Genomic DNA, 26,865 nt, shown 5'->3' with positions numbered 1-26,865 from the left:
TACTTGACATTATTATAGAAGAAACATTATCATTGTTAACCTTATGACTTCTGGTATTTACTGGGTTTGATAGTGGTTTTAAATATGTCGGCCCCTATATCTTAAAACAATTTTCCTTGAAGATTAACAATGTGGAATTTACAAAGATACACGCACAAAATTACATTTGAAATACATTTTGATGATATCTTTTCATATTTATGTTTATCAATGTTGTCAATTTTGATGCTGATTAAAACCTGAGTGCAGGGAAAACAGCTTCAGGGGATGGAAACACGGCTTCTGTGGCAACACTGCAGACAGAAGTGCCTTTTACTAGCGCAGTTTGCGTCATTTGTCATCTTTGCATATGTCATGATCGACTCTTGGCTTTCAGCAGGCTCAGCTTGTTCCAATGTCTTCCAGTTACCATTCCCTCCTTGCTGTTTAACGTTTTCTCTATTGGCCAGCAGACGTTCCTTGAATTTTGTTCATCTGTCTTTAGAGCTTAAGCATGATATACGGCTGAAAGCCCCCTCACGCAGCAAGTAAAAAATAAGCTGTTGTGAAGCCAATGACATTCTATTTCAATCAAGGCACATGGTTACAGCCCCCCAAAAAGTCCTGATGCCCTTGGGTGGAGAGAAATATTAGAGACGAGAACTAGGGTACAAGAAGAGCCTGTCCATTGGTTTCGTATGAGTACTGATCAAAATCAGGACGTAATTGTCCAACACCTTCTTTAGAACAAAGCACAAAAACGGCATTTGGCTTGATTTGGGAAAGACTAAATTCATACAGCCAGTTTCAATTTATTTACCTATTGCACTTTTTTGTTCTTGATGGAATTTGATTTTCTTCTCTTTTCCAAATTATCATCTTTAATATTTATATACATGCAATTTAAATACATCTACTTGAATTGTACTATCATTAATATTGATAGGAATCTCAAGTTTTAAAAGATAATTGCATTTTATCTGACTATATCATCTAACAGTTAACACAATACACTAATTTTTCACCATTTCATTTTTGGCTATAGGACAAGCAAATGACTCTTCTACAAAGGCAAATGAACATAGGTAGAACCTTTATTAAGAAAAGCCCTCTACTTCCATAAGCAAAATATAAACCCCACATTTATTTGTATGTGTTCACATGTAAGCTATTACCACTATTTTTAATCACAGGCAGTTTTAGTGTTACAGTATTTCCAATATTTCAAATGTCCTTTTAAAAAACCCACAAAAGTATTTAGCACTTCAATACTGTACCAGCTTACAGTTTCTAAAAAGCAATTAAGAAAGTCAACAGTTACAATTAATATAAATTAAAAAGAGCAGTCAAACATACAAATAACAGACAAAGTCACACTTGAAACTTTGGGTGACGATCTCCAAAGTTCAATATACAGTTTAAAAAATAAACTCTTAAAGTTCCCCAAATGCATGGTTTAGCAGGTTCTTCAGTTAGGGTTCTTTGTTTTTATCATTATATGTACACATCATTCAACCAATTCAGATACTGGCTTGTAAGAGTTTGGAAAATAAACAGAAATACAAATTATTTATAAGGTTACAGTTATTCAAAGCTTTAACCACTTAACCTTTAATGCAGCAATCTAATTCCTGGATAAATTTAAATGGCACGCCTGCATCTCTGTCTTAACATTGTGGAGTAAATTTATAATTAACACATTTACAGAATTAAAATTGACAGAAAAAATAACTCTGTTTAACAGTAAATATTTTTCCAACTAGTAGCATCAGGTAAATAGATCCCCATATTGGAAAACATTGATTTTTTTTCATTCTATTTACTTTTCATGTTATATTGCTTTTCATATTAAAAACACTTAAGATAAAATTCTTCCAATTTCAAATTAATTTTTTTAAAATTTTAACCATAACAATATGGTAAAAATAAGTGGTTAAAAACAGTCCTGGAAAGTATGAAAACAAAGCTAGTGCAGAACTTACCAGACATTACAAGTCAGTAGAAAGGCACTGCATTCAAAACATAGTGATACTGACAGGGAAACACACAGACAGGGAACAGAATGGAGTGTCCAAAGATAAATCCAAACATGTACTGACTAGGGTATCATTTCAATTCCATGAAAAATAAGACACCTGTAATAATTAGGACAGAATCCTACAAAAAAAATCGTGTACAAAACATAAAATTGGAAATTTGAATGTTTTCAAAAATGGAAAAATTTAAGGGCGTATTTGTATGACCTTGGGGGAAGGCAGTGATCCCACTCAAACAAAACAGGTGACTCAGAAGCAATAAATGAAAAAGACATACTTGATTAAACACTGATTAGTAATTTTCACTAGATTTCATAAACAAGATAGAAACTGTAAAGATATAGTTGCACAAATGTAACAAAGGATTAATATTTATAAAACATAAAAGTTTCCAGAAAATGAGAAAGAAAAAACACTACTGAATGGGAAAATGAGTAGTCAAAATGATCATGAAGAAAAGAGAAATTCAAATGTACAATTAACATAAAATATGTTCAACATCAGTGGTGGTGAAGGAAATGCAAATTAAAGCCATCCGCAAGGTAAGACTGGCAAGGATTAAAAAGGTCAGTGGCATCCAGTGCTGGTGAGAATGTAGAAAATGGGTGTTCTGATGTATGAGGTGATTGTTCCTTTGGGTAAAATAATCTAGCAATATCCATTAAAATTAAAATTACACATACCGTTTGACCAAGCAATTCCACTTCTGGGAATCTATCCTATAGGGAAAAAAAGGACCAGTACGTAAGGATATAGATACAAAAATGTTTATTGTAGCATTGTTTGTTGTCAGGTGGGAAATGAGGGTACTGCAAACAACATGAACGTCCATTAATAGAGAAATGATTCAATGAAATGTGGCATATCTATAATGTGGAATATTATGTAATTGTCAAAAGTGAAGTGAATATCTGTATCTATTGCCTCAGAAGATTGATAAGGCGGAAATGAAGTACACTGAAGAGTGGGTGTTTTACATGCTTGTGAAAATAGGAAGCAGCAACAAATCAATGCAAGTGAATGCACCCGTATGTGTAAGACGGAAGGGACGAAGACAGAACAATAAAAATGATAACCCAAGGCGGGATGGAGACAGGGATCAGAAGGGATGGAGACTATTGGCTTTGTGCATGTCTTTGCATTGTTTATGTAGTTCCTACATGAGCACAATATTAATTTTACAGTTTTTAAAACTACAAGAAAAAATTATTAGCTTTCATTAGTGGTAATAGAGTAGTATTTCAGGACATCCATCTTTAGTAAACTGTACTTGTGCCAGTCTCACCATAGTGTGCACTATTGGTTGCTTGCCCAGTGTCCATTCCAACTCTCTCTCCCCTGGAGTACCAGCCATGGGGTTTGGACTAAACTCCATTTTCAAGGACTCTGAAATGGTCTAAACCACTGTACTCACATTTTGGAGCCAGTGACATAATTTTGATTTTTTTTATAGTTATATTGAAATATTTTTAAAGGACTAGGTCTTCATAATTTTCAAAAACCCAATATATCCTAAGTATTATTTCAACCTGTAATGAATATGAGTTATTAATGAGATATTTCACATTGTTTTGTTATTTCTTAATTCAAACCAGCTACACTGCAAGAGTTCAATGCCATAGATGGCATGGCTACTACAATGGAGAGCACAGGTCTAAGCTAATGAGAACAGTGCTATGTTCACAGGTGAATGCATAATTTAAAAAGGTTCAATCAGAGAGAAATCCATATGGTAAGAGAACAACGAAATCCTCTCCTGACGAGAGTGAACAAGAACAAAGCTACGCTGGAATTGGTGTCAGACATCCACAGATGAGCTAAGGAAGCAGCCTGCAATAAGACTGAGCGCCAGGGTCCTTGGCAGCAACACTGAGCTCTGGGTCAGCGCCTACACGAAGCGTGGACTCTCTAGTCACAGCAGCTGGTAAATTTCCTTTATGTTATTCAGTCACGTAGAGTTAGGTCTTCCATTACCTGTCCTCAGCAGTAGGCTCAGTGACAATCTCATGTCTATCTCACGATCTATGCCATGTTCAAATGGAATCATTTTCTTAAGTGAACTCAGACTTTCCACGTTTCTTACATTTATTTGTGGTAAAGGTAGTCTTGTGTTAAAGCAGTTTTGTTTGATAACATCTTTAGGAAGTTTCTGGGAACAATTCTGAAGAATCCCACATACAAACCCCTGATCATACAGGGCAAATTTCCACGGTCACTCTACACAAGAGTCTACCCCCTGGACAACACAAGCACAAAACATCAAAGCAGCTTCCAGCCCCCACTGCCGCTCCAACTTCTCTTCTGGTCCTGCTCTACACCAGTGTTTCTCCACCTCAGTACTAATGGCATTTGAGGCACATGACTCTGTCGGATGTGAGGGGTGTCCCATGCATAGCTGAATGTTAACCAGTAACCCTGTTCTTTCCCAACTGATGACAGAATAAACCCTACCCCGTCCCAATAGTAGTGACAACCTGAAATGTCTATATAGATATTATCAAACGTCACCTTGGAGGCAAAGCCATCCTCACCCCTGTTGAGACCCACTGTTCTACATCAAAAATTCAGTTCCAGTGTACAACAGTCCCTCACTGGTTGACAGGAGTCCATCATACAGCATAATGCTGTTTCCAACATTACAACCATTCTGGTCCCGTGGCCCTCTCCTCAGGCACGGCACCTCATCAAGTCACTCTCTGCCAAGTGTAGCTCTCCACCGCAGTTCTTCTTTCCATAAGAAATGTGGCTAGCTCCCACTGACTTCAGCTTCAACCATTACCTGAGCCGCTCCTGGAACCACACACCTGACAGCTCCCCTTGGGCTGCTTTGAAGGCATTTTCTGACAAATTACCAAGTCATTTATGCCACTCAGTTTCTCCACCGGTACAAATTGTGGTACCTTCCATTCCAATCTCTCCATACTGCATCATCCATACATTGTTCTCTCTAATCCATCACTAACACTAGAGTCTCATTATAATTGCCAGTTAACTGTTCACAGCTCCTCAACAAACTCAATGCAATGCCAACAAAAATCTCAACAGATGTTTCTTCAGAGACACTGATAAACTTAGTCTAAAATTAAAGGACCTAGAAAAGTCAAAAAACTTAACAAAAAAGGTAAAGTTGGAAGACTAACACTATTGATTATCAAGACTTATCATAAAGGTATAATAATCAAGAAAGTATGATATTGACACAAAAACAATTCAATGAAATAGAATAGATAGCTTGTAAACACATATATACATAAGTGGGCAACTCATTTTCAACAAGGTTCAAAGCATTTCAGAGAAGGAAGGTAGTCTGCTCAACAAATGGTATGGGAATAGTTGGATGTTTATACACAAAAACATGACCTTTGGCCCATACCTCAACCCACACATAACAATTAACTCAAAATTAAACATAAATCTAAATGCAAAATCTACAATTATAAAACTTTTAGAAGAAAATATAGGGAAAAAAACCTGAGAGACCATGCATTAGGTAAATGCAGCTTACATATAACATCAAAAGCATTTAAGGAAGAAATTGATAAATTAGGCTTATTTAAAATAAAAACTTTTGTTCTTCAAGAGATGTTGCAAACAGAATGAAAGCACAAACTGCATTCTAGGAGAAAATATTTACAGATCACGTATACAAGCTGAATCTCCCTTATGTGAATGCCTGGAACTTGAAGTGTCTTAGACTTTGGAGTTTTTCAGATCTGGGAATATTTGCTTGGATTACCAATTGAGAATCCCCAATCTGAAAATCTAACATTTTGAGTGTCATGTTGGTTCCAGATTTTAGAGCACTTTGAATTTTAGATTAGGGACACTCAACCTATAGCAGGCTTGTTTATAAAGCTGCAAACACAGGGTCCATTAACAAGACAATGGAGAGTCAAAGTGTGGCATAGCCTTTCAGCAAGATATTATTCAGCAATAAAAACTAACAACTACGAACATGCTACAATGTGGATGAAGCTCACAATAATCATGCTGAAGGGGGGAGGTGGGTATTCCTTTCTCTTTATTGTGGGGGTTCACAAGTGGACACACATGTTGAAATCTGAAATTGTACACTTTCTGTACAGCTTGTTGTATGCCAACAAGGCTGTCTTTAATAACGTTTCTTCTTTTTTTATTTGAAAGGAAGAGAGAGAGAGAGAGACAGAAAGAGATCTTCCATGCACTGGTTCACTTCCCAAATGCTCGCAATATCTGGGCCTCCCTCAGGCAGAAGCCAGGAGCCAGGAATTCAGCCTGGGATTCCCGCATGGGTGGCAAGGACCCAAGTACGAGGGCCATCACATGATGCCTTGCAAGCTGCAGTAGAAGCTGGGATTAGGGGCATAGCTGAGACTCAAACCCAGGCACTCCATATGGGATGCCGGCATCTCAAGCAGTCTATTAACTGCTATGCCAAACACCTGGCCCTAAAGCTGTATTTTTATAAAGGAAAAAAAGACAATGTTATCAACCAGAGAAATACCTTAACTGCTAGACCATGTAGGGTTATCCTGCTCTTGAGACTCCTGAAATTGGTCATGCTACATAGGATCCACAAGAGGCGGCCGTTTGGGGGATTTTGTATTTTAAATTCTGGTGTGAGTTAATACAAATAGAATTCACAAATCTTTGGTACACTGACATAATACAGCCTAAGTGACATAAAATAGTAGATGTGGTACATATTGGGGTGTGGGAAAAAAAAGAACCTCATGAAGCACCAATTTCAGCTGTCTTTGCTTTCATTCTTTGATGCACTCCCCAGACAACCACCACCATTATCATCCCAAGCATGATCTTAAAGATATGCTCGACTAACCTCTTCCAAAAAAACAAGTAAATAAAATAGATAGAGCTAAGTGGCCTGCAAAGGAACATAACAATTAAGTAATACGCTTTGCTGGCTAAGTGTTGGTGACAGGATTTCTCCCTGTGATTCTGTCAGAATCAGGTGCCACACAATTGGCTAACCCCTTAGAACCCCACCTGCAGGAACTGTCATTTTTCCGGTAAGACAGGACACCTGTGTACTGATCCATTAATTTCATTTCAGCGCTTGGTGTCAAGCGCAGTTTTAAAACATATTCTATCACTTCCAAGTGCTTCTTTAATCCACAAGGACTAGTTTTAGCATTTAAACTAATTTATCCTAGACATAAAAAACCTTCTGCTTATTCTTGCAGATAATTGATTCTTGATTTGTTAAGATACTAAACATGATGCTTTATGCCCTGAAATACAAAACCCTTGGTGAACTCAATCTTGTGTCTCATGCAAAGCAAATGCTAATGTCTACTGCTTCAGCACAGACAGCAAAGAGGAAAGAAGGAGCCACTCTCTCCCTCCCTTGGCCCTGCTGCCAGCCCACAGGGAAGGTTTTTATCCTCCTGCAGTAAACATTGTCACTTGTTCCACAGCGGCTAAACGTGGAAGTCACATGGCGCTAACTTCTCAAAGAAACATGCCCCTCAATTCTTTAAAGATAAAGTAAATCCAAAAGATAATCTCTGCCTCAAAGTTACCATCTCAGAGTAAAAGCTCATAGCAACCAATTCAGGCCACATTGGAAATCAGGGCTGGGGAAGTGTTAGGAGCAGGCTGTGAGTGGCATGACAAAGGCAATCCCAAGGACCTCGATGACACACCAGAAGTTAAAATTCACTTCTTGCTCCTCAGTAAAGATCACAAAGGCTATGCTATGCTATGCTAATATTTCCTGAAAGAGTGAGGACACTATGACATATCTACAAAACATGCAAATACTTTTTGGAAGATCAAATTACTACAATGCAGGCATTTAAAAAAATTTTAATACAATATACATTTGAATTTTTTATAAAGATTTATTTATTTATTTGGAAGGCAGAGTTGCAAAGAAAGAAGTAGAGACACACAGAGAGAAGCCTTCTATCCACTGGTTCACTCCCCAAATGGCCGTAATGGCCAGAGCTGAGCCAGGCCAAAGCCAGGAGCCAGAAGCGTCATCTGGGTCTCCCACATGCACACAAGGGCCTAAGCCCTTGGGCCATCTTCCACTGCCTTCCTAGGTGCATCAGCAGAGAACTGGATCTGAAGTGGAGCAGCCAGAACCCGAACCAGTAGAACCAGTGCCCATATGAGATGCTGGCACTGCAGGCGGCAGCTTTACCCGCTATGCCACAGCGCCAACCCCAACCTGTCTGAATTTATTATCAGTATTTTCGTTCTTAAAAAATTAAAATAAATGGCAGGCATGGTGGTGCAGTGAGTAAAGCTGCTATGTGCAGAGTGCCAATTCAAGTCTTAGTTACTCTGCTTCGGACTCAGCTCCTTGCTAATGCACCCAGGAAAGCAGAAGATGGCCCAAGTACTTAGTCCCTGTCATCCAAGAGAGAGACCTGGATGCAGTTCCTGGCCCCTGGCTTTGCCTTGGTGCAACCCTTACCATTGCAGCCATCTGGGAGTGAAGTAGCAGATAGATCATCTCACTTTCTCTCTGTGTCACTCTGCCTTTCAGATAAATAAGTAAATCTTAAAATTAATTAAAATTGTTATATCTGTGCACAAATTCATGCTCGTATTTCCTCGTGCTAATCAAATTTATGGACTATAGCCAATGCTTGACTTGGGTATCGTTTGAGGTTTCATGTGTTGATAGTTAAAAATGTTTGTGAGGTACAGGAAGAGACAGAGCTCCCATCCACTGGTCCACTCCCCAAATGACCCCATGACTGGGATCTTCCAGGGCTGGAGCAAGGAGCCAGGAGCAAAATCAGTGTCTTCAGGGTCTTTACTGGGGGCAAGATGAAGTCAGCAGCCAGGACTAGGAATTGAAAACAGGCCCTCCGATGTGAGATGCAGGCAGCTTGACCTCCAGGGTAAATGCTCGCTCTTCCTTTGTTGAAATTCATTGTGGGGTATTAAGAGATTGGAAATTTAACCTGAGTGTGGCGTTCAGAGGCTGGGTGTTCAGGAACTGACTAGGCTTAGACAGATTCATTAGGGTGCGACCCCATGACTGAATCCTGGTGATTTTATAAGCAGAGAGACAGACACACGTGCACACTCCCTGTTCCTTGTCACATGATGCTCTGAGCCACTGCAGGACTCTGCCAGGAAAAAGGCCAACCCACAACACTCTGCACCTCCAGAACTGGAAGCCAAAATAAACCTTTTGTGTTTTAAATTTGTGTATTTATTTATTTATTCAAAGGGCAGGACATCAGAGGGAGGGAGAGACAGAGAAAGAGAGAAACCCTCCATCCTTTGGTTTACTCCCCAAATGCCCACAACAGGCAGGGCTGGGCCAGGCCAAACCACGAGTATGAAACTCCGTCCAGGTCTCCCCTGTGGGTTACTGGGTTGTACGTACTTAGAGTTAGCAGCCACTGTCTGGCAAAGCACTCATCAACAGGAAGCTGTCTCAGAAGTGGAGGTGGGAATTGATCCCAGTCACTCAGTGTGAGATGTGAGCATCTCACATGGAGACTTACTGACCACTGCACCTTACACCCAACCCAAAAATGCACCATTTGTTTTTTCTTTATAAACTAGCGCACCCTTGGTATACTATTACAGCAACAGCAACAACAAAAAACAGAGTAAGACAGACAACACAGCTTCTACAAGGGGAGCGCCCTTGGCTCGGCTGTGTGTGGGATGCCTACGTTCTGTATCAGACTGCCTGGATTCAAGCACCAACCTTGCTCTCCTCTCCAGCTTCCCAGGAAGCAGCAAGGGATGGCTCAAGTACTTGAGTCCTTGGCATTCATGTGGGAAACCCAAAGTGAGCTCATTGCCTTGGTCTGACCCAGCCACAGCTGCTGTGGGCATTTGGGGAGTGAACCAACAGTTGTGTCTCTTTCTCTGTCTCTTGGCCTTGCAAATAAAAAGAATTGTTTGAAGCCTACACAGACTTTATCTTTCCGCTGTCAGTCAGAGGTTATGTGGCTGATGTGGGAAAGAGGCAGGGTTTAGAGCGCCCCCCAGAGGAGTAGTGTGGAGTTGCCGACCTCCTCCACAGCCGAGTCCTGTGTTCTGACACAGAAGTGTGGGAAAGCCCCAGATGCCATGCTCGAAGTGACTCTGTAGGGCAGCACATTCAAGCCCGTGCCCGAGCAGCACATCAAAAAATGACCTCAGGGTTCTCAGAGAGCAAGGGCCAAGAGATAGAAAAGCCTCACAGATATTTCTGCCGGACTGCGGCCACAAAGGGTAACAAAGCAGGGACCGGCACTGTGGCTCAGTGGGTTAAGCCTTTAATGCAGCACTGGCATCCCATATGGGCACCAGTTTGAGTCCCAGCTGCTCCATTTTCAACCCAACTCCCTGATAATATGCCTGGGAAAGCAGAAGAGGATGGCCCAAGAGCTTGGGGCCCTGCACCTATGTGGGAGAGATGGAGGAAGCTCCTGGCTTTGGCTTGGCCCAGACCTGGCCATTGTGGTCATCTGAGGAGTCAACCAGCAGATGGAAGATTCTCTCTCAGTCTCTGTCTCTCTCTCTCTCTCTCCCTTTCTGCCTCTCCTCCTGCCTCTGTAACCCTGCCTTTCAAATAAATAAAAGAACCCTTATTAAAAATAAAGTGACAAAGCAGCGAGTTTCATTCTCAGGGGTGCAAACAGCACAGGAGCAGTGAGCCAAAGGAGAAACCCAGAGGTACAAGTGCAGTCTTGCTTCTTCATCGTTCCTGTCCAGGCCACACAGGCCCAACTGGCTACCGCACAATGGGGCAAAGAGAGGACAAGACACAGCACAGCTGCTCCGCTCACATGTCCAGCTGGACAATGGATACATTTGAGCATTGCCAGGGGCTGCAGCTGGACCCACAACACCCCACCAGGGTGGCTGTCACTCATCTCTTTAGTAGGCCTAGTCCACTCAGCTCCTGACAGTGCCAGGGAGATGGACATGAGGTTTTCCCTTGGGCTGCAGTGTTAAGAACATACAAGCTTTTAAGAGGAGTTAGGGGGTGATGTGGCATAGTTAAGCAGCATCCCATATGGGCACCTGTTCAAGTTCCAGCAGCTCCACTTCCAATCCTGCTCCCTGCTGTTGTGCCTGGGAAAGCAGCAGAGGATGGCCCAAGTGCTTGGGCCCCTGCACCCATATGGGAGAACTACGGCCTTGATCAGCCCTGCCTATTGTGGCCATATGGGGAATGAACCAGTAGATCAAAATCTCTCTCTCTCTCTCTCTCTCTCTGTTTCTCTCTCTCTCTCTCTCTCTCTCTCTCTCTCTCTCTCTCTCTCTCTCTCTGTGTGTGTGTGTGTGTAGGTGTGTGTAGCTCTTTCAAAATAATAACAAAAAGGAGCTTGTAGCATTATCTTCAGAATGTTCAATGAATCCATGACTTAGGGATATCTATCCTTTATTTGACCCCTACTGTAGATGTTGACATGAAAATTCATGTCTTCTGACAAAACAAAACATACCCACATCCTTGCTGATATCTATGCTTCTAACTCAAACATATTGACCTCAGGAAAGAAAGGCTGCTGGGGTCAATGCTGTGGCGTAGCAGGTAACACTGCTGCCTGGGATGCTGGGCACTAGTTCAAGTCCCAACTGCTCTACTTCCAATCCAGCTCCTACTAATGGCCTGGAAAAGCAGAAGTGCTTGGGGTCCTGCCACCAATGTGGGAGATGCCAATGAAGCTCCTGGCTCTGCCCTGGGCCAGTTCTGGCTGTTGTGGCTATCTGCAGAGAGTGAACTAGTGAGTGGAAAATCTCTCTCCCTGTAACTCTGACTCAAAGAAAGACATCTGCAAGAAAGAGAAAAACAGGCTGCTATCCAGGTCCTGGCAGTTAGGAACCCTAAATCCAGGTCATGGTTCCCAACCAATTTGCTATTTGAACCCAAACAAGTCTCAAATCCTCCGAGTTGTTCATGCCCCATTTATCTAATAAAAATATCATAAATTAGGTATCTCTTTTTTAATTTTTTTGACAGGCAGAGTAGACAGTGAGAGAGAGAGACAGAGAGAAAGGTCTTCCTTTGCCGTTGGTTCACCCTCCAATGGCCGCCGCGGCTGGCGTGCTGCAGCCGGCGCACCGCGCTGATCCGATGGCAGGAGCCAGGTGCTTCTCCTGGTCTCCCATGGGGTGCAGGGCCCAAGCACTTGGGCCATCCTCCACTGCACTCTCTGGCCACAGCAGAGAGCTGGCCTGGAAGAGGGGCAACCGGGATAGAATCCAGCACCCCAACCGGGACTAGAATGTGGTGTGCCGGCGCCGCAAGGCAGAGGATTAGGCTAGTGAGCCGCGGCACTGGCCCAAATCAGGTATCTCTTAAGGTTTCTTCGATGACTAACATTTTCCTTGTGGACAGCTATACTGTTCTACATTCTTCAACACCTGTCTGTCCCCAGACACAATTGGAAGAGTGACTTGTAGCCCATGATGAAAGTAACAGATTATTCCGGAAGAGGGGCCACTGGCCATGGGGAGTCAGTTCCCTCAAAGGTTGAAGATAGGGAGTCAAAGCCAATGTGGAACCTGCCTCAGCAGCACATGCTGAAACCTCCATTACCAGCAGGGGTCACTGCCTGCAACCAGTCAAACCCCTACCCACAGATACGCAGTCAACTTCCCCTTTAACACTGTCCATTGAGACAGAAGAGCCCCGCACAGAAGGCTACTCACAAGACCTGGATTTAAGGGAACCACACCAGTCTACCTTGTGGTCTTTTACTTAACTCAATAGGAAAATAATAAGTGACTTGGGGCAGAGGCAGGGTGGGGGAGAAGAAGGCACCATTCCCAATGTGGTTTTTTGTTTGTTTTTAGATTTTTAAAATTTATTTGAGAGGTAGAGTTACAGAGAGAGGGAAAGACAGAGAGAAAGGTCTTCCACCCTCTGATTCCCCAAATGGTGACAATGGCCAGAGTTGTGCCAATCTGAAGCCAGGAGCCAAGAGCTTCTTCCAGGTCTCCCACCTGAGTTCAGAGACCCAAGCACTTTGGTCATCTTCCACTGATTTCCCAGGCCATTAGCAGGGAGCTGGTTCAGAAGAGGAGCAGCTGAGACACGAACTGGCACCCATATGGGCTGCCAGTGCCACAGGTGGAGGCTTAGACTAGTATACCACAGTGCTGGCCCCCCAACATGTTTTATTTATGAAACAAAATACACAGGGTAGGCACCTGGCGCCATGGGTACATCACCCTACTTGAGGATGTAGGCAGAAAAGTAGTGAGGAGCTGGGAACTCCCAGCATGTGTGCCACCGTCCTGCATGGACTGTGCCAAGCCCCACACCCTTCTGTGCAGACGCAGCCGCCAGAGCCCTGCCAGCTAGTAATATGCAACGCGGCTGGCTGCAGGCTTGGCACACACACCCACATCACGCGCCAGACGCCGTGACATCTCTGAGATTTCCAGAAAGGGATACGGAAATAGTTGGTACTCAAGCCCCAAGCCAAACCTCATCCCATTTGTATATTCAATTAAGTGCCACCCCAATCCTATAAAAGGATGACCCTGAAGGTTGCTGACCTTGCCTGCATTCCCACCTGAGTGTGAACTTTCCCGTTGCCTTTATTTAACTTTGCCTTCCTGCTCAATTTCTCCTTGCAGAATTCTTTCAAGCATTGAGAAACTGAACCAAGTCTAACCTAGGGTCTCCCCCAAAACACCAGGACACCCACATCCCACATCACAGTGCCTGGGATGGAGTCTGGGCCCTGCATCTGATTCTAGTTGCTTGGTAGTGCACACCCTGGCAGGCAGCAGGTGTTGATCCCAGTAGCTAGGTCTCTGCCACCCATGTGAGAGACTTGGACAGAGTTCCAAGCTCCTGGCTTCTGCTGGTCTGGCCCCAGCTGCTGCAGGCATTTGGGGAGTAAACCAGAAGATGGAAGAGCTACCCCTCCCTTTCTCTCCCTCTCTTTCTGTTTCCCTGGCTTACAAATAAAAATGAAAATCTTTTTTTAAATTAAAAAACATACACTATTTATGGCATGCCAGACATTGTTGTAAACACTCTAAAAATATTAATTGATTTAATCATCCGAGCAATTCCAAAATACAAGTTTATCTCCATTTTATAAATAAAGAAACCAAGACACCCAGAGTTTAAGTAACTTTCTGAAGGCCACAGCATTGGTTAAATGGGAGAGAGGATTCAAACACAGGAGGTTTGGCTCTGACTCCTGGCTCTGAGACACTCCATGGTGATTACCTACAAAATTACAGATCTGACAAAGTGGCTTTAGAGAGAAAGCAGAGATGTTCACCAACCTAGGCCAGCAACTCTATATGAGCCCCTTACTGAACAGGGCTGCTCCCTGGAAAGCCATCCCCAAATGCTGTTTGATTCAGATTTGCTAAGAAATATTCCAGTGAGTATCAAATGCAGAGCCTCCCCTCCTACCATGCAGCCCGGACGGAAGCTGTCTGCCGAGGTGGCCCTGCAGAGTCACCTTGAGAACTGGTCAAAGACATAGGAGCCTCCATCTTCCTATCCCCAAGACATACATACACACAGAGCCACACTCACACACAGACACTCCTACACTCATGCATGCAAACATGTACACACACATGTGCCTACCCCCATGTAACACACTCACTCACGTGCACAACACACACACACACACACTCATGCATTCACCCAGGCAGGATAGAGATTTTGATTTGCATTCCTGAGGATCTTTGGAAACATATACATATTTTGATAAACACTACCCTTCCCCCTACCATTAACCCAACCATCTCTCTGGAACAAAACTAAAGAGTTCCTCTGATTTTCAAAGGTAAGAAGCCAGATCCCACATTGCTTCTGTCTCCTCAATCTCCTCCCTACCTATTTCACAGAAGATGAATACATGCATGATAAGGAATGCTGCAAATACATGCCAAATACCAACCTGGCTATTCGATGAATATATAAATGCAATTGACATTCCTCCCCAGTCTTGAATCCTCTCTTTACTCTCAGGATATATTACACTGCTCTCTTTTTACATAAACATGCCACTTTAAATGCTAATTCAGATGCAACACTCAATTTTCCCTTCGTTTTGTTTTTGGGTTTCTAACATTCAAAATGATACTGGACTTCCATTTGGCTCCAACAACAGATATTTTGAATCCTTGCTTCAATACTTGTAGAGGGTGGGTAGGCAGAAACCATGGAGGGAAAACTGAATTTATTTTAAAACTTATCCAAATATGGTTTACATGTCCTTTATTTTGCTTGAATTAAATTCCTCCTTTTTCTCTCAGGAAATGTTACCTTCACCTTGTTGAAAATCTCATAAATCTATTTCAAATCAGTTGTAAAACCAAGGTGATTCTTTCTCCTTGCATTCTAGAAATAACCTCATTTTACTCCAACTACTTTTCTAAACTAGCATCCAGGGCAGTTAGCTCCAAAACATAACAGGCTTGAATGTAAGTCTCCTTTTGGAAAAAATACAAAGACCTATATATGCCAATTACATCAACCCAAGCCTATTCAATTACTTAGAAGTGACTTTCAACCTTGTTTCAAAATGAGAACTCCCAATCTCGAAGTACCCTAATCCAACACATGCAATTCAATATATTGGTTATGAGGCTAATCCAGTCTCCTAACTCCAGCAGGCTCAGCTCCTCTACAGAGATTCAGGGACCACTGGGTCTCCCTGCATCTGTAGTCCTAACCACTCTGATAATACTCTCTCCCTCCTATCTTCCTTCATTGTTCTCTCCATTCCTTGTGTTCTCTGCTACCTCTGTGTAAGAAGGCAAAATTACAGAGAGGTAAAATAAGTTTATCATCCTTTTCATGCATTGATTAAATATTCATGTTGCAAAATGGTTCACAACACCTGCTCAAATGTCTATTAGTTCTGTCTCTCGCCAGTGCACCCATTAGTGAATCATCATCCGCTGTGTTCAGCTGAGTGGCACCTGGCCCAAAGATGCATCTGAACAGAAGACATCTTCAAGATCCAACTGGATGAAATTCCAGTCCCGGGATGTCTGGCACTGTGGCAGGTGCATTTCACATGGATATGCCCTTTGTGGAGAGGGAGAGCAGTTTCTTAGTGGAACTGAAACTGTCAGCTGCCAAGAGGCACCCACCTGACTCATTCCATGACCAGCCCTCCTCGACTCTAACCATCCCCAGAGCAGTAATGAAGAAAAAGGGGAATGTAGAAGGAACACAAAAATGCTATGCAGAGGACGACTGTCAGTAGACACTAATATTATTAGTTCACGAAATTTAAGCCAAGACTCTCGAACTGCCTCTGGGGTAATTTCAATGCTCCCAGCAATTCCTCAGCACACAGAAATACTCTTTCCCAGGACCACTGTGTACACAAGCAGCTACTCTGCACTGGGCTCCAGCTGCTGGATAGCCTGAAACAGCATCTTTAAAGCAGATGTGACTAAGAAACCTCCCAAGCGGCAGTCACTGCTTCCACTACAATAGTGAGAGTGGCTGATAACTGTATGGATCACAGACTTACAGGGGGCCCTAACAAGGTGGAGGAAACACCATTTTAAGTAGCGAGGAGAATCTATTTGCCAAGGATGGATAGTGTAGTTTCCATCTTTGTGTAGAAAAATCTGAAAGATCATGAAAAAGTAGGAGGGAGGCACCAGGGAGCTAGCCCCAGCCAACTTCCAGCTCTTCTCTGCAGGGTACAAACACTGCCTTAGTACTCCAAGGAATTCCATGAAAAAAGAAGCCTCACTATCTTGGACAGCTGTTTATTTGGGTAACTGACAAAACACAGGAGTGTTCTTTAAAAGTAAATGGTGAACCCTGCTCAAGGCAGATAGATACTTAAACCTAGTAAAGTCTCTGGGTTACAAATATAGATCAAGAATCATTACAAAAGTAGTTTCCTGTCAAGAATGGAAAAAAATTAGCTTAATTTTGTCGGTTATCTTGAGTTTAAATAAATAGGTTTAAAAAAAAAAAAAAAGGAAACAGTGGTCAGGGCCAGTGCTGTGGTGTCGTGGACTAAGCCTCCGCCTGAGGCGCTGGCATCCCATATGGGTGCCGGCTCGAATCCTGACAGCTCCACTTCCAGTCTAGCTCTCTGCTATAGCCTGGGAAAGCAGTGGAAGACAGCCCAGGTCCTTGGGCCCCTGTATCCATGTGGGAGACCCGGAAGAAGCTCCTGGCTCCTGGCTTGGGATCAGCTCAGCTATAGCAGTTGTAGCCATTTGGGGAGTGAACCAGCAGATAGAAGACTTCTCTTCTCTGCCTCTGCCTCTCTGTAACTCTGCCTTTTAAACAAACAAATAAATTTTTTTAAAGAAAAAAAGGGAAAAAGTAAATGGTGACTGCCAGAGACACCTAGGTTGTGTTCCTCAGTACCCATGAGCTCACCTCTGGGGCTTCTCCATTTTCTTCTACTTTCTTTGCCTGAAAGCAAACTTCTCCCAGAGAATTCTTCTACTTAGCAATGTCATTTCAGGACTGAAGTTCTAAATGTGAGTGAAGCCTTAGACAAGAGACCCACGGCACTGATGGTCCTTTTATAAATACCAACAGCTCAGGTTACTATTAGATCGAATCAAAGGGACATCAAGAGGGGCTACGCAGTCCACATCGCATTCGGAACATGCAGGATCTGACACCAGAGCCCCAGCCATGGGTCCTGATGGCGTAGGTGCGGTGACTGGTGACTGGGAGCAAACAGAAGAGGCAGGGCCCATGCAGGTTGCTCGCAGGAGGCTCACTGCATGGTGGGGGGAGGCAGATGGCATGCACTCTACAAACATCCACTCCGGAGAAGTTACTGTACTGGGCGCTGTGGTGAACACGAAGAGAAGTCCACCAGAATTCTCTCTCTAAAAAGGGTTAAAATGCTAAAGCAACAAATCCAGCTCTGAAGTGGAGTATTACAATGTACCACTATAGAAGCTATTATCTCATTGCTTCATCCAAGGCTCCCAGGTAGTACATAATAAAGTTCCAAGAGCACAAAATTTGTCATAAATTTTTCTAGGCTTAGACATTAAGTAACAATGTTGCCACATCTGGCAGTCCAATTATTGTAAAATCTCACTCATTTGGGCCAATCCTCATCATGAGAAAAACACACACACATGCACGCACACACACACACATGCATAAAGAATTCACCACAGATATGGTATTTTCTTAGTCAAAAAAATTATATATTAAATTGTATTTTTATTTTTTAGTCCCCACAAATATTTTAATTTTACTTTTATACAGTCACTGAGTTTTTTAAATAAAAATATTCTACAAATACCAAATTGTAGAAGGTATACTATAAACACTTACGCATATACTACCCCATTAATGGTATATATGAAGCTCCCTATAGAGTCCTTTCAAGTCTCTTGTCTTTTACTGCCTCCTGCTAAGTAACCTTAGTCATAAACTTGCTTCCTATGCATGTTTTACACTTTTACCATACATGTTTGTATTCAGCAACATCATGATATATGTTTCACATCCTTTTCAATTTTATTATGTAAATGTTTTTATCCAGAAGTTGCTTTTAGCTCTGGTTCATCGCTACATTTTTGAGAACCATGCCTACTGATGCATCCATCCTCATCATTTTACCTGGTGTATAATACTTCATTGTGATTCTATCATTACTTTGGTAGGCAGCTGGGAGGGAGGAAGAGAAGAGAGTTTGACAACTTCAGCTTCAAGGAGGATGACAGGCAAAGGGCTGAAGGAATCTAGGATCAAGGCCTCAGTGCATGGCTACTCTTTCATGGAATATGCAGCTACAATAAATCAAAAAGCTGGAGTACAGGAGCATAGAAGATCTGGGATCTTATTTGGAGTTATTTGCCTATTTCATAACATCTTCCCTTGACTTCTTTTGTCTATTGCTCTTTGCATCTTAAAAAAGGTCACACTGCCTATGCAAATTTTAAATGTACAAGAAACAAGAAGGTTGTCGTCTGAATTTTTATCAAAATAACTGTAAACTACAAATTTGCGAAAGCTGATTATTTTTTAGATACAGCAGTTTGCTTTCTCAGACTTACAAATAATAAAAAGAGCATATGTTCTGTATTCTATTTGTGAAAGCTTTAATTTAAATGTTTTTATGACTCTAAAAATTATCTTTCAACTTATTTAAGACAATACTCAAAAAACATCTCACAAACTTTAAGTTTCAGAATGATGAAAATGCAATTTAAGGTATTATCCTTCAAGACACACAAATTAGAAGCAGATCTACTGAAATAAGGCACCGTCTTCCCAAAGTACAATCTTTCTGACAAGTTCAATCACATTACTGTGGAACCAAAGACAATGAGGAAAAGACACCTGCTACTGTATGCGGTTGCTGTTAGTGTGTAGAAGGACTCAGCAAAACAGCAGGGCCAAATTCCCAATCTTTCTGGAAGAATGCTTAAAAAATCTGAAAGTGTTTATGCAGGAGGCATTTGTACAGTCAATAAACTAAGAAAGCCTTAACAGTTTTAATAATCAGGTACCATGATGTGGGCTAACAGTTACAGCTAATAAGGATACACTTGTGCCCTTCTTCATTAGATTTGCATTCAAATTGCTGCAGCATTTAATTTATAAAGTATTTTCTTTTCAAGTCATAAAAGAGGCTTGCATGAGCAGAACAATGACTGGCATTCTGTATGGTGTCACAGAAAATATAGAGTGGCATTGGTTCCACAACAGCTATATCAGGCATCGTTAATTCTTTGGGGAGTATTTGTACTTAATAGAAAATATAAAATGCCATATTCATTTTTGGTTTGCTTCACTTGGAAGTATTAATTGTTCCAGAGTTCACTAAAACAAAGGTAGCTCTGTGTTGACCTATCTCATCATCTGGATAATCAACTGATTTTTATTAGGAAGGTGATTCTAAATGAGTCATGTAATTCTAACTTTCTCCAACTATGAGCTCAAAGCAAGATATTCAAACAAACTTACTTCATATCCCTTTTTTATTAAAGAGCTCATTCTCTCACGCAGAAGAAAAACATTTTCTTTCATCAGCATGTATTTTTACATCAACTCATGGTTATCAGTTAACGTCAATAGCATTCGGACTTATTCAAGTGCAGAAAGAGAAAAAGCCTTATATTTGCTAACTAGCATGATTCTTCTAAGACTAATATGATAACTCAGAAACAGGAAGAAGAGAGAAAAAACCTGGAGGAAAAACCATTGTAAAGAATAAAAGCAAGGTTTGATCACTGTTTTAGTTTTCATAAAAAGATTAGAAGAAAAATCTAGGGTATTTAATAAATAAAATAAAGGAATCAAAAAGTGAGATTTTTCCCATAAAAATGTTTCACATAGCTTCATTTCTGTGTGTCTTATTTGTCATTATGATGGGAAATAGCAAAAGCTTAGACTCTCCCAAAGTTTAGGCAAGACAATCTCCTAATCCTGAAAGAGAAGTTGGAAGTATTTAATTCTAGGCATGTTTTCTATGGCAAGCTAGAATAAATTAGCATACAGAAATGGAAACTGGGAGCTGATGACAATTTATCTGGGCACATTCCCTAACGATAATGAGCCAGTGTCCATCTAACAGCCTAAACTTGTATAAAAAGCAGGAAGCAACATGCATAACAAAATGTTCACAGCTAATTAATATTGGGTTTCTATACACAAAGGCTGAGAATTACCAGACTTTAGCCAATAGCCAATAGAGTGAATCCTATTTTGCAAAGGTCACCAAATATTTTTCTAATCCTCCATGATGAGATTTGCAGAAACATAACTCAAACGTAACTTTTTTTTTTAAAAGAGCTCCCCAATCTGGTAAACTTAGTTAATATAAATCAGACACCTAATGCAAATACTTCTAGAGCAGCCATTACACAGCACCAGTTGATAACAAATCTACCTTAAATGTAGTGGACTACTAAGGGCAGTTAAATACATTCTGCAACTCTGTAATGAAAAATACTATGACTGATGCAAATATATTCCTGGCTTTAAAAATGGCTGGAACACATTATAGGAAGTCAAGTCCAAGTTCATAAATCTATCATTTTAATATAAGAGCATTACCTGAATCAGGATTAGCTGATAATACCTTCCATCAATTCAAATGCAAATGTACATAATTTACTCTGCATAAAATCCATGGTGTAAAGAACAATCATGGATTTCCAGAACATACAGATGAGTACTCATTCTTGATTCAGATCAATTTATACTATCTGCACACCAAATAATAGATTCACTTGATTATATAATAGAATTTTTAAAACAGCATTCTCCCAGGAATATGCATTTTGATTTGCAGCCTTCATAAGGAACCTGAGAAGTTATCATGAAATCGTTACTATTTGACTTTTCCAAATAAATTGAAAGTTTTTTGTTTTCTTAATTCCATGGATTATCATTAATTTTTTAATTGCCAATAACAACCCAACAAGTCAGAGAACAACCCACATTAGGAACTATGCCAAAAGAAAACAAGGGAACAGAGTACTATTACTTACAGACTTCCTCTTCGGGGGAGACTCAGCTCCTTCTGCAAAAGAAAGAAAACACATACAGGAGATGTTCCATCAACCTCAGACTACCGGGACGCGGAATGGTTAACATACATGTACCATCCTTCATTATGCTTGATTTGGCATTTTCTATACAGAAAAGATTTTAACACTGGATCCCTTCTTACATTGTCCCTTTTACACCGTATGTCTAAGGTACAAACACAGTTTATCTGAATTCCAGAGGACACAAAGCATCAATGCCCCCAAAGCAACTACAGTAAAACACTATGTTGAGCTGCACAGACTATAATTGAGCCCACGGGTAATCTGAGTAACCAAAGGACTTAACCAAACAGGAAACAGACATGAGAAGCAGGAGAAATTTTAGAGTTGTAATTAAATGCAAGGTGAGCTGAAAAGGGCAATCAAATCAGAAATAAATTCGTCCAAGACAGGTGGAGACTACAGATTATACTTTATTATTTTTTTAAAAGATAAAGCAAAAGGTTTCCTTCTGGTATTACTTCTGAAAACACATGTAATTTATCATTTGGGCTATTGAAAAGTAGATTCATAAGCCTGTAAGAGGTAACCAGACAGCCACAAAAATTACTACAGTGTCTGTATCTTAAAAGAGTACTCCGACATTTATCTCAAATGAGGAACAGAACTTACCTAATAATCACAAGAGGCTATGGGAAAACCAGAGAAACAAACCAAGTGAACAAAAATGGATTCAGAAAGATGTCCAGCCACTAATGAAGTTTTTAGAAGCCCACCTACTCAAGAGTGGTTATTCGACAATAGTAATAGAATAGAGAGCAATGAGTTTCTGGCTATTTAAACAACAACAACAACAACAAAAAACCGGAGTGCACTATAAATTCAGCAGATCCAGTTGGATCCATTTGGTTATTCATTACTGTAATTCTATTTTTTGCCTTCCAGGAGCTCAAATACTATATTTTGAAAGGTGTCCCTTCCTCGCCACCCTCTTCCCCAGTTTCAAACTCAGCTCTCCTGTGTCCAATTTTTACTGGATCCTGAAATGTGTGGAATGGATAGCAGCCTCAGATATCACTTGTAAACAGTGCAGTTTACTCCAGCACAGCTTATAGAAAACGGCCTTGGGAGCATCAGAGGAGAGGGAAGGAAAACTCTTTGATGCGTGGCCTTAAACTCAGGATGCCTGACTTCTTAACTGGCAAACCTACTTCCATCCAGGGTTATATTAACCATATCCCTGTCTAATAGCAAGAGGAACAATCTACAATTTGAGGAATGAGGTATCATCTTCTTCCTCCCAATAGCTAACATTTTCTTTTTGAGGGCTGCAGGGTTCAGGGACAATGTGCTTTCTTTGCTTTGCTTTCTCTTTAATCCCTGATTACCCCCAAGAAATTATAGTGTTTGGCGAATCTGGCTCCCTGAGTCTGAAAAATAAGTATACCTTCATTTACCAAAGACTTCACAGAAAACGGAATGTTTCTGGCCAAGACAGTTTTCCTTCAGAACTAAAATGTTCATAGAAAATCAAGGAGCAATTGTCTACATATGTAACTTTGGTTATGACAAGCACTGAGAAATTAATTTTGCATGCATGTTTTTAAAACAGAAAAGAAACAAGAGAACTTTCCATGGCACAGCAAGTTAAGCTGACACCTGTGACACCTGCATCCAATATTAGTGCAACAATTCAAGCCCCTGCTGTTCCAATTCCAAGCCAGCTCCCTGCTAATGTATCGTGAAAGCAGAAGATGGCCCAAATACTTGGGACCTCCATCCAAGAGGGAGATCTAGTTGGAACCCTAGGCTCCTGGCCTGAGCCTGGACCAGTCATGACTGTTATGGCCATTTGGGGAGTGAACCAATGTGTGGGCGATCTCTCTCTCTCTCTCTCCCTCCTCTCTCCCTCCCTCCCTCGCAGTCTACCTTTCAAATCAATAAAATGAAAGAGAGAGACAGAACTCACTAGAAGTAGTAGCTCACTGGATCTTTCCCTTCATAAAGAAGGTGAAACCTACTGCATACTAAAAGGGCTAAGTCCAAATGGGTAACTCTGCTCTGTCCAGTTGATTGGACAGCAGCATAAAAGATATTGGAGGTGTTGCCGTTAATAACAAAAAAATTAATAAATCAGATGTTACTGCAACCATATGAGTCTATGTAAACAGATCACCCAGAAGATAGAACAGGGAAAAGGACAAAGGCATGAGTCCAACAGCTCAATCAATCATATTCTACACCAAATGACCTGACCATAACCTGGCAGCTTGGCTCTAAGGAAAAGCTGCTGAAACAGTAAGATAAGGGATAAAAAACCAACTCTGTTTCTAATCAGAAGTCTTTCCAGCAGGGCCAGAATTATGAGTTCTAAACAAGGGGAAAGGTTGCAGTGGGTAACCCAGGGCTGCAGCTCCACGGGATGGTGGCTCAGATGCCTAGACTCAGAGCAGAGGACATTTAATCGGCCACTGTCAACTGACCTGAAGCCATCACGCTAACCAAGCTGAAGGAGCTAATCCACCTGACGCCTTCAGTGTCAGGCTCAGGCCTGGAAACTCAATTTGGTAGCAAATTGGAATCAGATGTGATGGTAATAAAGTGAGAGAAATGAATGTGCTGTGGCCAAGACCTTGTGAACAGTGGCTGCAACAGTCTGCAGCTATCAGTTGCAAACTGAGCAGGGAGCAGGCAGAGCCCTAATGTATGGGCACCACATGCTGATAAATGCGCACTGGCCAGACACCAAGGAACAACATCCAGGCACGGCACTGCCAAAGCCCCGACGGTACTTCGTGTACTTGTCCTCATTTTGTTTTCTTAATATCAGCATAAGGTCACCACCACGTGCTTAGCTAATTAGATCAGACTAGTGGCATGGGTCGGAGTCCTACACCAAAGCTTGTGCTTGGGTCCTGTGGAACGTGTGTGCAAACGTCAGTGGCAGGTAAGAATTAGAGAAAGGAAGAAGGGAGGGAAAAGGGATGAAAAGAGCAAGAAGCAGCCAGCTGAGCTAAACACTTATCACTGGATTAAAGATTTCTTAACATACTTAGGAAGATTGAAAACGGTTTCAATTATCTTGACTGATATTGACTACACAGCGCCTTTAATATTCCTTAGAGTCCCTGTGGATCATTATTTGCTTGATACCAAATCCTCAGCCCCCCTTCCCAAAGTGCTAACGAGCAAATATTCATGCTGAAAATAAAGGCGCAGTAAAGTTAATCATTTCTGAGAATCCTGTTATTTTCTCGAGATCTCTAAAGAAGATCTGAAGGTACCAAAGGGGTTTTTGAAACCAGGAAGAGAATTCATGGAGAGCTGAAGAACACCAGAGGGACAAAACAAGTGAATCTGCCCCTCTTCCCAGCATGCTCAGCTCCAAAAGAAAATACCTTGTTTCTTTCTTGAAGACAGTAAATAGCTAGTTTGACGTGTACAAACAATGTCCACAGTAACTTTCAATTGATTTATTGTATTTGGCAAGTATTTAACAGTGACACCTACACAAATAAAACAATATGGCTACACGTATCACACGTGTCCAGAGAATCACGGAGGTATTCTTTGTAACTGACAGGCCAAAGCATGATTTAAAGGAGAAAGCTGGGGCTGGGGTTGCAAGTGGTGGTTTAAGCTGCTGCATCCCTATCAGAAAGCCTGTTCAACTTCCGGTTGCTCTGTTTCTGATCCAGCTTCCTGCTAATGCACCTGGGAAAGCAACTGATCATGGCCCAAGCACTTGGATCTCTGCAACTCACACAGGAGCCCTGATGGAGTTCCTGGCTCAGGCCTGGCCCAGTCCCGCCTGTTGAGGGTCTTTGGGGAGTGAACCAGCAGATGGGAGATCGCTCCCTCCCTCTCTCTCTCTCTCTCTCTCTCTGTTACTCTGCATTTTGAATAAACAAATAAATAAACCTTTAAGAAAAGAGAAAGGAGGAGTATTGAAGTTGAAATAGGGGCTGGCATTGTGGAGTAGCAAGTAAAGCTGCCACCTGCAACACCAGCATGCCATATGGGCAATGGTTCAAGACCCGATTGCTCCACTTCTGATCCAGCTCTCTGCTATGACCTGGGAAAGCATGGAAGATGGCCCAAGTGCTTGGGCCCCTGCACCTACATGGGAGACCCAGAAGAAGCTCCTGGCTCCTGGCTTTGGACTGGCCCAGCTCTCGTCATTGAAACTATCTGGGGAGTGAACCACCAGATGGAAGATCTCTGTCTTTCCCTCTCTCTCTGTAACTCTGCCTTTCAAGTAAATATATAAATCTTTTTTAAAAAGTTGAAATAATATATAACAATACTTCAAAAAAAATCATAGATAAGTGAGTTAAAAGATGAGTTTATTGGAGGGCATTCAGCTAATGGTTAAGAGGCCAGTATCCCACATCAGAGTCCTTGAGATCAAGTTCTGCTTCCACTCTCAGTTCCAGCTTCCTGCTAAAACACATCCTGGGAGGTAGCAGGTGATGGCTCAAGTAGTTGGGGCCCTGCCACAGGCATGGGAGACCTGGATTGAGCTCCTAATTTTGGCCTGGCACCAACCTACCTACTGCAGGCATTTGAGGAATAAATCTGTAGATAGAAGATCAGTCTCTGTTTCTCTGCTTTTCAAATAATTATTTAAACATGTTTATTTTGACAGAAAAAAATTGAAATCCATGCATAGTTTTTTCATAATATGCATTGCCAGGACAACTGAAAGAAGCCACACGCATACTCTCTCCTCTAAGTGGCAGAGCTTAATCCTCCTCCATTGAGGGTGACCTGGGGCCTTGGGACTCATTCCCAAAGCCCGCAGTAGAGAACAGGAACAATGGCAACATCACAGTGGGGAAATCACGTGACCAACAGCAGCATGGCCAGCGGCAAGCCGTGCTGCCATCAGGTGCCGGCTGAGAAGACGTGAAACGGACATTCCGCCCCCGTGGATTCTCCCGAAAAATACCCAACCCCTGTGGAACCGTGAAAGAGCATCAGGCAAACCCAAACGGAGGGGAGTTCTACAAAACATCTGACGAGCACTCTGCAGAACTGCCACGGCTGTGAAAAACCAGCAAAAATCCCCAAACTCACAAATCAGAGGAGACCAAGGAGACAGGACAACTGAAGGCAATGCGGGGTCTTGGATTGGATTCTGGATCAGATAAATAACGTTAGTGCAGAACCTGGTGACACCCAAATAAAACAGTGTAGCTTATAGTTCTGGTTGTGATAAAGACATTAGGTTATATAATATGTTCCCATTAGGGGAGCAAGGGAAAGGGTATGGAGGAACTGTTAGGACTATCTCCCAACTTTCCCATAAATCAAAAATTACTCTTATTTTGTTTAAAGTGTATCAAAATAGGGAGGCCAGGGACAAATGAAGATTGGCAGGTACACGGCTGAATGGAGAATGAAAGAGATACATAGATATCCAATACTAAGCTTATTTTAGAGTAAT

At 41.7% G+C, this 26,865-nt stretch overlaps 1 protein-coding gene across 6 annotated transcripts in view; it reads right to left on the bottom strand.

Moving 5' to 3' along the window:
* Nucleotides 1–26,865, bottom strand: part of MAST4 (microtubule associated serine/threonine kinase family member 4) — a 634,279-nt gene that overhangs the window by 270,437 nt on the left and 336,977 nt on the right. For 3 of the 6 annotated variants that reach the window (XM_062212152.1, XM_062212154.1, XM_062212156.1), the window contains 2 exons: nucleotides 21,417–21,448; nucleotides 2,699–2,734 (listed from right to left, as the gene is read on the bottom strand). In XM_062212152.1, the coding sequence (XP_062068136.1) occupies nucleotides 2,699–2,734; nucleotides 21,417–21,448 (68 nt within the window). The remainder of the gene's footprint in view (nucleotides 1–2,698; nucleotides 2,735–21,416; nucleotides 21,449–26,865) is intronic. The other 3 variants (XM_062212153.1, XM_062212155.1, XM_062212159.1) reach the window with 1 other exon arrangement.

This window comes from Lepus europaeus, chromosome 15 (genome assembly GCF_033115175.1).
Source record: "Lepus europaeus isolate LE1 chromosome 15, mLepTim1.pri, whole genome shotgun sequence".
Taxonomy (NCBI): domain Eukaryota; kingdom Metazoa; phylum Chordata; class Mammalia; order Lagomorpha; family Leporidae; genus Lepus; species Lepus europaeus.
This window is presented reverse-complemented; position numbering and strand designations above follow the sequence as displayed.